This window comes from Convolutriloba macropyga, chromosome 4 (genome assembly GCF_964194025.1).
Source record: "Convolutriloba macropyga chromosome 4, txConMacr16.3, whole genome shotgun sequence".
Lineage (NCBI taxonomy): Eukaryota > Metazoa > Xenacoelomorpha > Acoela > Convolutidae > Convolutriloba > Convolutriloba macropyga.
In genome coordinates this window covers 21,825,599-21,839,503 of record NC_134471.1, presented here as the reverse complement: position 1 = coordinate 21,839,503, position 13,905 = coordinate 21,825,599, and the positions used below count along the sequence as shown (strand labels likewise).

Below are 13,905 nucleotides of genomic sequence, written 5' to 3'. Positions count from 1 at the left end.
GTATGCTTTGTCTCATGAGAACAAAATGGGCTTCCAATAAAGTTTTCCAAGAAACATGCCATAAGGCTTCCAAGAAAATTTTCCAAGAAGGTTGCTCAGTTGATTGCTCTTTTTATACCATTTTGTAAGGTTGAACTCTTCGCGAAAAGTGTGAAAAATGAGCGAAAAACTGATTAAGTTCAAAGTCTAATGAGAGATGAAACGTAGAATCTTGAAAAAAAATGGGACGCTTGGAAAAGTATGAAATAATGACTTCATACTTGATCAACTTTCAAAATTAGTGATCGCGCCTAACTTTATTGTTGATTTTTTAACAGCGAAATTGAGGTCTGAGTAGATTTAGGAAAGAAACCTGGATATAAGGTAATTTGATGCCCGGCATAGATATAGTCGTTCCATGGAAACACGACATCATTGACCACAACCTGAAAAACACTTTCAAACTGGCGTTTTTGAACAGGCAATTGTAAAGTAATCTTTTCTTCAAAGGTCATAAAAATTCGTTCAGTCTAATAACGACTCACTCAAAACTTTTAACTTTAACACTTAAAACCAAATACATAAACATCAGGTTCAATTGGTACTAAATTCACCAAATTAGGGCGGAACGGATCTGGGCTCTATTTACAGCATTAACTTTTATGGAGACAGAGCTATTTATTTTTCCTCGAGAAGCAAACCTACATAACTCTAACTAGGTAACCGCCGCAGTAAAACACTGAAGCTTCAATTATTACGGTGATGTACATATATTTATACGGTGCTTATGTATCAATGATACAAACCGATGTCAATGACATATACATCGTAAATTAACACTGAATAATGACTCGGAAAGAATGTTATGATTTATTTGGAACAGAGAGCAGAGTCTTCTCAGTCTGTCATTGGCAGAGAATTGAAATAAAAATTTCCATCTGCTGCTTTTAACCGGGATTAACACTTTTTACTCGGTCTGTTCAATGGAGTAAGAAATCCGTTGATTTTGTGCATTCGTAAAATAAGTGGGTGACTTGTGTCATCAGTAAATGATCCGTGGGTGTTCATCTGTGCAATCAGTGAGGATGTCAGAAACGGGGTGGTCTGACCAGTAACCTCCTGTCAGTGCCAAATGTCTGCCAATGTTTTGTAGCAGTACGAACTTCGGGTCCTCTGGAAAGAGCTGTGCCGCGCATGAGTCTGTTTGGTGGTGCAAAGCAGTTTTTGGTAATCTCTTTCACTTTTACTCTTACTTATTTAGGTGAGCTAAAATTTGGAATTTCATCAGACTTGTATGTCCAAAATTAGACATCCCGAAAAATTATATCTCTTAAGTCGTAAAAGAAGATTTTTGTAAAAGTATTCTAAAGGTTTTTTTCGTTGAGTGTTGAGATTGTGTGTTTGTTCTCTATCTATGAGAAAATATTCATTTTGTTGAGTGATTCCCAATATAGCCGCCCCCCCCCCCCCACCCAGCTTAGTGGTCAGATAACCTACAACCCACCCAAACATGATAGTTAAACCATAATGGGGGGCTTTAATTTCATGGGGGGATATAATGGGATAGACTCAGTTTTTAGTGTAGTAGAAGGGTCATTACCTAAATATTTGAGAGTTATGTTTCCATAAATTGTGTGATTTCGTATATACAACAAGTAGTTTTATTCACCTTTCTGAGCAAAATTTCCTGAGATCAGATGCATACAATTGAGGTAACTTGGAATAGCAGTTTTTAAACCCAATGATGTGAAGGAAGTTCAGAGAATTTGGTTTTCTTGAGTTTTGATAGTACTGTATTGTCTCCTAAGATTGGAGAAATTCTGAGGGAGTGTGAAAGTCCTTTTAATGAAGATTTCTATAATCTAATGCTTTGCATGTGTGTTAAATTATTATTTAATCAATATTTTTTTATATATAGGATGGAATCAACGTAATTTTTCAGGATGCGTGTTCTCAGAGTATTGAATTTTGTACTTCACGCATGAAAAATTGAATTGAATGCATCAATAACAGTATTACTATATCTCAAAAAATTGGAGTAAAGCCAATGTTAATTGTACGTTTTGAGTGTATTTTGCATTGTATGTAGCTGAGGGAGGGAAACTAGATGCTGTGTTTTCGATTTGCGATATTCTATTTTTGCATTTGAACTGTGGTTTTTAAAAGTATTAAAAATATTTCCATAGACAAAGACAAAATCAATTTGATGAGATTCAAGTCAAAACCTTATCTTGTTGTGTGTTTTCTGTATATTGTTAATGTTAAATCTAGACGTTACTTTTTGAAGAGTGTGAAAAATTTAATCTTTTGTCAGACAATTGCATTCTTCTTGGCAATTAAAACAATCTTTTTTGTGTATTTTGAACTCTTTTGTTTACAAAGCTATTGAACTGTTTTTCGGGCGATTGTTTTTCTGTGAAGCTTTTTGATTCTGTTGTTTCAGTTTGGCCCATGGTACTCTTAATAGGTGCTTGATCTCATAGTCTTTTATTGTAATTTCGTACGTTGAGATGACGCGAGAAAGTTCCGCGAGTAATTACCTCTTCTACAGCCTTTTGAGTGATATCTGAACTTTTGATGTTTATAATGATGAGAGAGATCGTTTTTGACATCTATGGCGGAAGAATATCTCCGATATCTACTGTTGCTTCTAAAGCAGCATGGTAATGATAATGGTATAGAAGTTATGATAACTGATCATTTTTGTTGTTAGGTAAAAATTGATTCCCTATATTGGCTTGATAAAGACTTTGTTTTTGAGGACGTTCTTTTTCTGTTGCTCCTATAGATCTACGGTCAGGGTAGTTAGAAAAACTGTAGCCTGATTGAGTTCAAATCTCTATCACAACTTTATGAAATTTAGATTTCCTTAACAAATAAGATCGTTTGAACATATGTGTCAAACAATGAGTAAAACATGTGCAATATCCAATTCCAATGCTGTGACGTCACCAGCAGAAATAGTTTTTATGTCTGTGTCTAATTTTTTTGGGGGCTTGCAATTGTTGTTTCGATTGATATCTGGGCTTTTTAACATGTGTACTGGTTATATGTTCTTGGTGAGTTCTTCTACTAACTGAGAGAATGGAATTTTGGGTTTCCAAAGCCGTTAATTTGTGATCGGCGATTTTTTTTATTATTATACGAGCTAGATTGGAGTCTGTAGTTTTAACTTATGCGTTATTCAATCACAGGTTCTCACGTCTGATGTGTCATTGAAAAACAATTTTGAGCTATTTTTTGCACTAATGTTTCTAAGTGCTAATGTTTTGATTTTTATCATCCGAGGCTTGCGTGATTCCTTCGAGGGGTAACTGTACTTGATTTTATTATACTTGATTACAGAGTCATTTTGGATAAAGCGGCAAAAACATACCAGCTCTTTTCAGTTTCTAGTGGTCAATGTGAGAACCATTGATGTGCTTGTCTGAACAGCTGTTATAATCATTGCTAATCGTTGCAAATTTCAGAAATTGTGAATTGGAAGATCAGATTCTTTTGGTCCTGCTGCCATAACCATATTTCCGGTGATAGCTTTCAGAATATCTTTTTTGGTTTTTTTTATCTGTGCCAATAAATGGTCTCAAAGAAAGAAGCATAGGAACTGAGCATCATGGGTACGGCTATGTCATAGAACGGATTCCTGTTTTCTACAAGAGAAGAAATCAGAGTTGAAATTGCTTGTAAGATTACGAGGTTGGAGCATTCGTTGATGCTCGATTCAATTGCTGAATTCATTGTCTGTTTAAAATTAATAATGGTTGTGCTGTCATCTGTACAGTTTAGTTTGTTGGGCGTTTTGTGTTTATTGAGGTTATTGCGAATTACTCAGTATTATCGGTTGAGTATTGACGTGAAAAGAAATGTTTCTTGTAGGCAAGTTAACTGTGTGTTGATACTTGGTTATATGTGTGAAGTGGTATTTAAAGTTTGACTTTTCCTTGTAAGAGTTTCGACCGAGTTTATTGGTTGTGGATGATTTCTAAAATTTTTTGATTGTTGGCCTACTAATGATTTTTTTTGTTTTTGTGTAAATGTGTTGAAAACATTGTGTAATCATCTAAGAGGGTTGAAATAATTTCAGTGATAGCCGAGTAAATAAGATTTGCTTCCAATGCTCGTGTCTGTATTATCGAAATTAAAGTTTGTTGTTTAAAGTTGTGGTTTAGACATTTCTATTGAATTTTTTTCTGCTGTTTGAGCAATCGTGGAGAGACACACAGTAAAAACAAACAAATCATTTTCAGCGTCGTGATAATCAAAATATATTTCATGTTTGCTTCTGCGGAGTTTGTGTTTCAGTTCCCATTGAAGATCCGTTATACATACAAATTTGTCTGGAGAACAATCTGGGTTATCGGTGTATTTATAAACATCTGAAAGTTTTGATATTTTTTATGGTGATTTTTGTGCTATCTGTTTTAAAATTAAGGAATAATTATGGCGTACAAGACCACGTAAAAAACGGCATATAAGACAAATAAGACTTAAAAGTTCTGAATTATACGACTATTTTGAATTATTATCTGTTACCGTGCTTTTGAAAGTTTTTTGAAGTTGATTGAAAACTTCAATTTCTTGTCGTGCAATTTTGTGTAAACTACTGGCACTTGAATTTATTGGGTCTGCGTTTAGAGATAATGCTAACCGTTTGATAATTTAAATGACAAATGTTTAAATTGGTCAATTTTTTACTGTACGAATTCACCGTTGAATTTTCTGGCGAAAGTTGATAAACCATCAGGATAGGACAAAAAAAGATACCATATATTAAAGGAGCTTTGCGGAAATTTATTGATTTGTGCATACGTAGTATGGTTCCTTTGTAAGAGCAGAAGGTAAAGTTCTTAATGAATGCAAGGTATACGCTATTCCAGCGATTTTTAAATAATTGATATCAATAGATGGTACTGTTTTTCTTTGTCAAAGTAATGAGTTGTCAACTGCGAGGCTGTTCTCACTTATGGAGTTCATCCGTCTCGGTAATAATAATTATGTAAAATAGTTTTTTGTTTTCCGTTGATTGCAGATTGTTTTTGCATTAAAAATAGTTTTTCAGCAGTGAACATGGCGTTGAAAAATACCGATTACTTTTTGTAATACGCGTTTCATTGAGTTTTATTTCAACGTTAAAGCATTTATTTTCTTGCATTTACTGTAAAACAAAATCTTTCGGGCTGCACCTTTTATTTCTAACTCAATTTTCGTATAAAAACAGAAAACACAATATAACTTTTGTATTTACTTTCAGTGAGTTTTTCCTGGTTAGGTTATGCAAAATCGACAGTCAAACCAGTTAAATTGGGCCCCAATTGGGACGCTATTTACAGAATTTAATATTCTATAAAAGTAGAGCTAGTCATTCTGCGCTCAGTGAAGACTTACCTCAACCTAATTGATTAACTGACTCAGTAAAACACTGAAGGTGAAGTTCAACTATTACGGCAATAAGTATAATACGATATCCTGTATCATTGATATAGACATCATGTGTGAATCCTGATGCCGGACTAAAAAAAGCGTGTCATGTTGTTTAAACATTCAAAAGAGTCTTCCCAGTCTGTTATTGGCGGAGAACTCACACAAAGATTTTGATTTGCCGCAAAACGCAAAATTATGTAGTATTAGCATTAAATGCGTTGAAATTATGTACAACCTAAAATTGAGCGTAACTCTTGCATAACGTTGCCAAAAATTTAGCGTTGATCATGTATGTTTTTGGATTGCATTTAGCGCAGGTCTTATTTTTTCTTTTAAATTTAGCGTAGATCTTAGATAATTTTGCCTTGATATTATCGTATATCATATATAATTTTACGTTGAATTTAGCGGTGATTTCACATAATTTATGAAGAATGTGGTTATTGAGAGGAGTGACGTACGGTGGCACCGTGGTAGAAGAGGGCACACACAAACAGAACGGTAAACATTGATTTTTTGTACGATCTATGCTAAATTCAAAGCAAAATTTTGCACGATCTAATCCCAGCAACAAAAAAATATGTTAAGTCTCCCAGCGTAGAAACGCACAATTCTAATAATTCACCGCAAAATGTTTAAGCCGATTGCGGTGAATTTTCTGGCTTTTCAGATACCTTATCTTAAATAATTTTGGCAAGATTCGTTGGCCAGGAAATCAATAAACTTAAAATCAAGTAAAAACATTTATTTAATAACATGTTCTTTGCTTGATGTCAACTGCTGCGTTCAGTGCGACCCCCGGAGGGAATTGAGAATTTTAAGATGCAGATAATCGGATTGTATACGAGCTTCTCTCGTTTGGAGAGACCTTCCCTGGTTGAAGCGCCCAGTCTGGGTATGTGACCAGACCGTTCCACACTAAAACAATCTCTGTTCAGACCATCCCAGACTGAAGTAACGTCTGATAAGACTGAAGTGCGGTCACTCCAATTGAGCTTGGCTCGCTTATCTCTCCTTAGCTGCACTTATCTTTCCTATTTTCCAAAGCACAGTTTTCTCCTTAAATTAATAGGCGCTTTAAACAGTTCGGTGGCGCTACCTACAAAAACGCCTACCTACAAAATGGCAGAGAAAGAAAACAATATCGCCAGACTTTAAACCTTTCAGCTTCTGAAGAACAAATCGCTTTGCTTGGAGCAACTGAAGGGAAGCAAAGGACACTATAATGGGCAAAAAATTGTTCCACCGACGATATTATTACTCTTGCCTAAATTGAATGCGATTCGGAAATCAATTTGGAGCATACCAGTATGCCCCACTTTATATTTCGATTTGTTTTGTGGAAGGTTTGTTTGTGGACTGAACTATTTGCTTGGATCCTGCATTGATAGCATCTATTATTCTACAAATGCGTTATCCAACTAAGAATTAGCTTCTTTTGCACTAAAACTGGCAACAATGTGACTATAAAATTCTCCTATAGCAGGCCTAGGAAACAAGCTCAAAGCCAAACTTGAGATTTCTTTTTCTTCACGGTGGTCCGTACGGAAGTACAGAAAGTTTTCAGGACAAAGCTTGTGAGATGGTTTCTCCCAGCACGGTTCGTTACTTTATTTTAAGACTTCATTGCCCGTCTGGATTGATTCAAAGTTGAAAATTTTAATGCTTGAAAAGCGTGCTCGGGGTTCATTATTGACCGCGCAGTTTCTCTAAAAATGGAGTAGGAGCACATTTATAAAAAAAATTCAGCATCATTAAATTGATAAGCCTTATAGCTGCAGCATTTCTTTGGATCGAGGACTTACTTTATCTTTAATTTCTGTTCTCTGGTGTCTCTCCCTGAGATAAAAAGATTGTTGTCTTGAAAGAAAGGTGTTTTTGCCCGTGAAGCATGCACTCCGATGTTTTTCATTGTTTTGCTTGCTTCGTCAAATACCCTTCATTCCAAACAGCAGAATACTCAGCCACTCTTCATCGCTCAAATCTGTTCACTATTACATTTTCCTCCTGCTGTTTATGTGTTTTTCGCCTATCTTGATTTGAAAATATTGCTTTCAACTGTAATCTGTTAACAAGATTTGTCATCCCTTATGGTCAGTGTGCTCATCTTATGTGTTTAGCCAGTTGAAGAGTTGGACAAGACTATCCTGCTAGAGTTCTTTGGTTGCTGGCGATTTGATCCTGTTAGCAATTATAGTTGGCAGGAAAAAATCTGATCAAGATAAATTTTTGAGAAGAGTGTTGTTAAAATCTGGTATCCTGTTTTCAATTTTAATATTGTCAAAAAATGTCAGAGAAAACAATAAAGCCAGACTTTAAGACTTTCAGCTTTCGAAGAACAAATCTCTTTAATTGGAGTGACTGAAGGAAAGCAACGGTAACTATGATGGGCATCAAAAAATCTGTTCCTTCGAAAATAAATTTCCATTTGCCTCAATTGAATGCGATTCCGAAATCAATTTTGGGTATACCAGTGTGCTGCACTTTCTATTTCAATTTGTCCTGTGGAGGGTTTGTATGTGGACTAAACTATGCTCTTGGATCCTGAAATGAGAGCTAATCGCATCTGCTAATATACAAATAGGTTATTCAGCTCAGAAGCTGCTTCTTTTGCACTAAGACTACCAACGAGGCGATACCAGCAATAGACCCAGCATGAGATTTGTTTTTCGAGGTGATAAGTAGAACAGTTTAAAAAATATGTTAGAAAAAGCTTTTGAATTGGCATCTTCATACACGGTTCACTACATTATCTAGGGATTTCATTTCGCGTTTGGATTGATTCAAAATTGAAAATTTTTATTGCATGAAAGACCTGCTCGGTGTTCATTTTTGACAGCGCAGTTTCACGGAAATTGGAGTGAGAGCAAATTTTTCGGACAATTCAGCACCATTAAATTAATAAGCCTTATAGCCGCAGTATTTCTTTGGATCGAGGGCTTACTTTATCTTTAATTTCTGTTCGCTGGTGTGTCTCCCTCAGATAAAAAAGATTGTTGTCTTGAAAGAAAGGTGTTTTTGCCCGTGAAGCAACTGCGTTCATTTTTTTTCGCGTGCTTCATCAAAGATCATTCAATTCAATTCTGCAGCATACTCAACCGCTCTTCAATGCTCAAATCTGTTCGCTATTAGCTTTTTCGCTAGCTACTTATGTCTCTTTGTCTCTCTTGAAAGTGAAAAAAACTGCTAAAACTTCTTTTAACGATTAACACAGTCAGATCTATTCTGATGTGGTTAAAGTAAAAATTGTGAGTTTTCTCAATCGAACTTATATGGTTATATAGGTCACGTTTGAAATTTTTTAAAGATATTTTTAGTTTTTGTTTTCTACTGTAATTGGAGCCCAGGGATATAATCCCAATGCTGCAGATTCAATGATTTCTTTAAATTGGGGCGTTTTTCCTCTTGACATAAAGTTGGTTGATTTGCTAGAATCTCAAAAAATAATACAATCGGTTTTTGCATTTTGAAGTCCTTCTAAGTATCTTACTTTAGACGCGAGTAGAACGTGCTCCAAGACTAACCGTTTGAAATTATAATGTTAAGATCGGCATTAAAAAGAAATCTTCCATTTGTAATATTGAAACAAGATTAGTCATCCCTAATGGTCAGTTCACTCATCTGCTCTGTTAAGCCAGTTGAAGAGTTTGACAAGACTCTCCTGCTTGAGCTCTTGAATTGCTGGCGGTTTGATCCTGTGAGTATTAATAATCGGGAGAAAAGTAAACTGGCGCCTCATCACTGATTTTCAATGTGCAATGAGTGGGAGGGTTTTCATTTATGTCATGATTATGAGCAGACTGAGCCAAATGATCCGAAGCTGCTTTATCTCTTAAGTTGTATTGCAGAATAAAAATTTTGAGAAAGCATCCTAACGCACGTCCTGCTTTGATTCGTATTCCTCAAATAATCGAGATAGAGGAGGGGATGAATCAGTTTTGTGTGGGCTTAAAAATTAGAAAGGGTTCAGATTTTGGCGGACCTGCACGGCCTTAACTCGATAATCTGGCTTCACGCATTCGATCCAAAACTTAACTTCAAAGAAAAACAGGTAGGTGTATAAAATTGTTCCCAAAGATGTCAGTTGTATTTTTTCCTTTTTTCAATGGTGGTCGTTTTAGACAAATGTCAAAGCAATCAGAAGCACGCGCCGTTTTGTCATAAAAATTTTTTGATTTTTTTTACTTTCATCAAATATTCAGAATAATTAGTTTATATCGAGTTCAATGGAGTGAACTAAATGAAGATGTGCTTGATTTAGCGGTAAGAAATTGCTATCCAGAGCGGGTACTTGTTGTCTGGGAGAGTAGGAAGCCAAAATCAAATAATCTTCAACCATTTTCGCTAGCTTATGGGCTTCATGAATCAGCTTCGTGAATCATTCTGATCTGGAATGGTCTGATCAGAGTCATTTTAGGAGAAAAATATATAGAGAGTCTCGGGGGCGCAAAATATATATGACAATAACCTCTTTCAAAAACCATTTTTTGTCAGAATGACCAGCATTGACTCCAAATGAAACAACCACTTTTGCTGTTGTCAGTTCCTTCCCACTTGTTTCCCTGAAACAACATTCTGCTGAAGTCAGAATATTCACTGATAATGTTTCAATTCATACTTTGCACGTTGAGAAAATGAAAAGAAACGGTGCTTTTGATGGTTTTATCTCTTTTTATTGGCGTATCTTGTTAAGAATTGTTGGCTATAATAGTTTTTATTATTCCCCTCAGTTTTGTTGCCAAAACAGTCGATCAACACCGTTTTTTTTTTACAATTCCAGAAAAATTGACGACCCTTACTTCCGCTCAAGTCGACTAAAAAACACGGAATTTGATCGGTTTTGGTGACAAAAGCCGACATTTTCTAATGTAAATCAAGGATAATTTTTTCAACACGGGTTGAAGTTAACTCAGACAACAACAGTTATTCATCGAAGCGTTTGAATTACGACTCAAAAATGCTCAATTCAAACACAGAACAAGGAACATGGGCAAAATGGGTTTATAAAATAAGATCAAATTTTAAATCTTTAATATTTGCAGCTAAGTTTATCTGGAAACTGCAAATCTTTCGAGTGTGATCATGTTAGCCATACAATGTACAGAAACGTGATATTCACATGGTGTCAAGATTCCCTAGATGATAAAGGAGATGCTATTTATAGAAATCAGCATAATCAGAGTTAGAGATAAAAATTATCGAAACTTTTTAAGAAGTCAACTTGCTACTAGTGTCAACTGGTACCGAGATACTCTTGTTTTATACTGGTTTTCACTGTAACTATCATTCTGAGAACTGATTCAGAAGGTTTTCAGAGAAGTTTCTGCATCGATTGTGGAACCTCTCTGAATGAGAGCTTAATTCGGAATTTGTGTGAACCAGAGAAAATTTCAAAATGCATTTCGCTTTAGCTCTAAATTAGAGTAAAAATTAGATATTTTCCTCAGCAGTGCAATCACACGCATATTCAAAATTTCTTCTTATCGATTTTTCAAAATTTTTGTTTTGTTTGAATAAAAAACCAACAACTTTAGCAAAAAAGAACGGAATCGAAATTTTGCAGATACTTTTGGCCAAAGTAAAACAAATTGATATCGGTTTTCTGCAAATTTCTCAGAACTCTCAGACTCAGAAACTGCACTTTCGATGTTTTCTGCTACATTGGTATAAACAAAAAGCTGTGCTGAGGATATTTAATTGTTATTAGCATTTCAAGAAGAAACAGCTTTTCACTCTTTATACCGGAAGGGTGAAGTTTTTTTAAAAGAAGCTATTTAATTCAAGTAATAATTTCAGATCAATCATTTTCTTAAAAAACTCAGAATTTGTTCCGGTCGAGCTATTGTTCTACTTCCCATGATTGGCTCGTATATCGAATATTTTGAGTCGAAAGGATAGTAATGATGAAACCAAAGGGATATAAGTAAAAGAACTTACCTTGTAGAACGAATTCTCGACAAAACGGGACAAAATTTGCAACTATTTGCAAATGTTTCTTCAAGTTATGCTAAGTTATAGCGCAAAATTTTCAATTCAATTTATAAATATTTGTAATTTCGACATAAACTTGGCGCTAGGGAGAGTTGTCAAGTATATCTGGCAACAGGAGGGTTCGGTATTCTGCGTTCGCACATAATGTGTCGACGCCGCTCATCCAAATTTTTGACTTAATTGCCTAACAAATGAGGAAAAGACAAACAACTTCCAAAACTTCACAATTTTTGCTAAAACTGGTGCTTGAATGAAAAAAATCTACACCAAAATTAATAAGCAAAATGAATAGTGTCAAATTAGACGGACAGTGAGCTCTGCCACTGATAAGAGTACGAGACAAGACAAAAAGCAAAATCAAATATATACAACAAGAACTAATTACGATCAAAATTTATTATCTCTTTTTTAAAAAAAAATCAATAACAAAGTCCAAAAAGTATACGATCAAACTAAAGCTTACCAAATTAAGCTGTTCGCCATTCAAAAAGACTCGGGCCTCAAAAACACAATATAATAGTTAGACAAAAAGACACAAACTATAAAATGGGACATAATAAAAATCAATCTTCGACGTTTTGCAGACAATAAATCTCCAGAAATGACGGCAAATACAGACAAAGCTATCACAGCTTCTTGCAACTCGAATAATGTGTATTTGACCTGTTTTCATTGAGACTAGGTGGCAACAAGACAATTAATTGTTCTAATTGTTTTATGTATACCTCCATGGGATGCAATTGAGAGTTGGCATTATCCGGACTATAGAAAGAGTGAAAAAAAACAAACACCGAAATTTCAATTAAACTTGCGAGAAAAGAGTATTGAAGCCGTTAAAATCATCATCGAATCGCTGAAAATATTAGATTTATGCAGTTGGTTATTCTTTCAACACCTATAGTGCGACAAGGGATCTGTCGTTATTGTAAAAATATGACAATGAAAAAATGAAACAATAAGTCAAACGTGCAAATATTTTTCATTCATTGTAACTCTTAGAAAACTAACATGAAAAATATCAATTTTTATTTACAAATAAACAATACGATCTGTCTTTAGTTAGGATAAGCTTCAAGTTGATTGACAAAAATAAGATAAAAAAATTGGAAAAGTTTAAAAGTCCATATTTTTCATTTGAAAAAGATTCATTGATCTTATCAAGTTTAGGCTGTGAACAAATTATTACTATATAAATCATTTTATAGCTCCATAGAATACCAATTGGACTCTAATTAGTAGGACTAACTCATAAGACGACAAGATAACAACGAATGAAGGATAAACTCAAGTTTTCATGAACAATTTTACGCAAATTTCACTGAGGTAATATTAATTGCTCATTTCCATGTAATGTGCGTTGACATTAATTACGCCTTGATTTGAAATGACTCTGGTAGTAGTTAAGGCAGTCAACGTAATTAAAATCAGAAAGCGGGCGTTTTGAACAAAGTCAGTTTCCACGGTTCAAACAAAGATCTTTTGTATTGTAAAAATTGATGATTCGACCAAAATCAGCCGTGCTAAAGCTGCTCATCGCTTAAAAACACAAAATATAAAAAAATAAAAGACATAGATAATTAAAAGAAAGCAATAACTAATAAAAATGATGTATTTTGGTCAATTATCGATTTGATTTACCAAAAAATTACCATTGAAGTTTAATTCCAGAACACTATAAAAGCAAGCTTAGGTAAAAGTAGCTCTCTTTGTAGTTTACTTAGACAGGCAGTGACAGCAGTTGTTAGGTTTGTACATAAAGAAATTTTAAATAAAGCAGTCTAAAGACATATTTGGTTGCATATTTGATAACAAAAATTTCTGATTTTTTTCCGAAAAAAAATAGCAGAAAATTGTCGAAAAAGTTAGATCAGACAATACGAAAAAACATCTGCATCTTTAAAACTAAATGTATTCTTAAATTTTCTGACAATTTCAGGATACTTCAAGCCCAATTGACAAAAAGTTTTTTGCAAAAATCCGGAAAACAAAAACAAAAATAAAAAAGTGAGACCTTTTAAACTTTTATGAATCTGTGTAAAAACGAAACTCGAAAAATCAAACTGATTATAATTTCTGCGCTGGACGGGTTTCTAATGATGCCAATCCCAATTCTCTACGACAATTGTATCAATCGGCTAAAAGTCATTGAACAAAAAAAACAAGACATGACCTGAATTACGATCCCTGTAGGTGAAGTATTTAATGCTCTGACAATTAACAAACTTAGAGCAATATCAAACTCAAACAGTAAGGACAGCACAAATCCTGAGAAGTGCAAAATCAAACAGATATAAAAATAACTGGCAAGTTTGTTTCCATCATCTAGTGACTAGATTCCAGAAAAACGAAAAACAACAACAAAACATTGGCTCCAGGCATCCTTAGAATGAGGACAAAATATAAAGACCTTATAGATATTAATGACAAAAAAGCAAAAAGACGCAAATCAACCTGACAAAAGCTTTTATTGAAAGTCAGTGGGGTCAAAATAAGAAAACATCATAACTACATGAA

At 34.4% G+C, this 13,905-nt stretch overlaps 1 protein-coding gene across 1 annotated transcript in view; it reads right to left on the bottom strand.

The window, feature by feature from the left end:
* LOC142338021 (uncharacterized) overlaps positions 1 to 13,905 on the bottom strand; it is a 131,218-nt gene that overhangs the window by 97,493 nt on the left and 19,820 nt on the right. Inside the window, exons 7-8 of the mRNA XM_075387655.1 lie at positions 9,869 to 9,962; positions 353 to 425 (exon numbers count right to left, since the gene is read on the bottom strand). Coding sequence (XP_075243770.1) covers positions 353 to 425; positions 9,869 to 9,962 — 167 coding nt within the window. The remainder of the gene's footprint in view (positions 1 to 352; positions 426 to 9,868; positions 9,963 to 13,905) is intronic.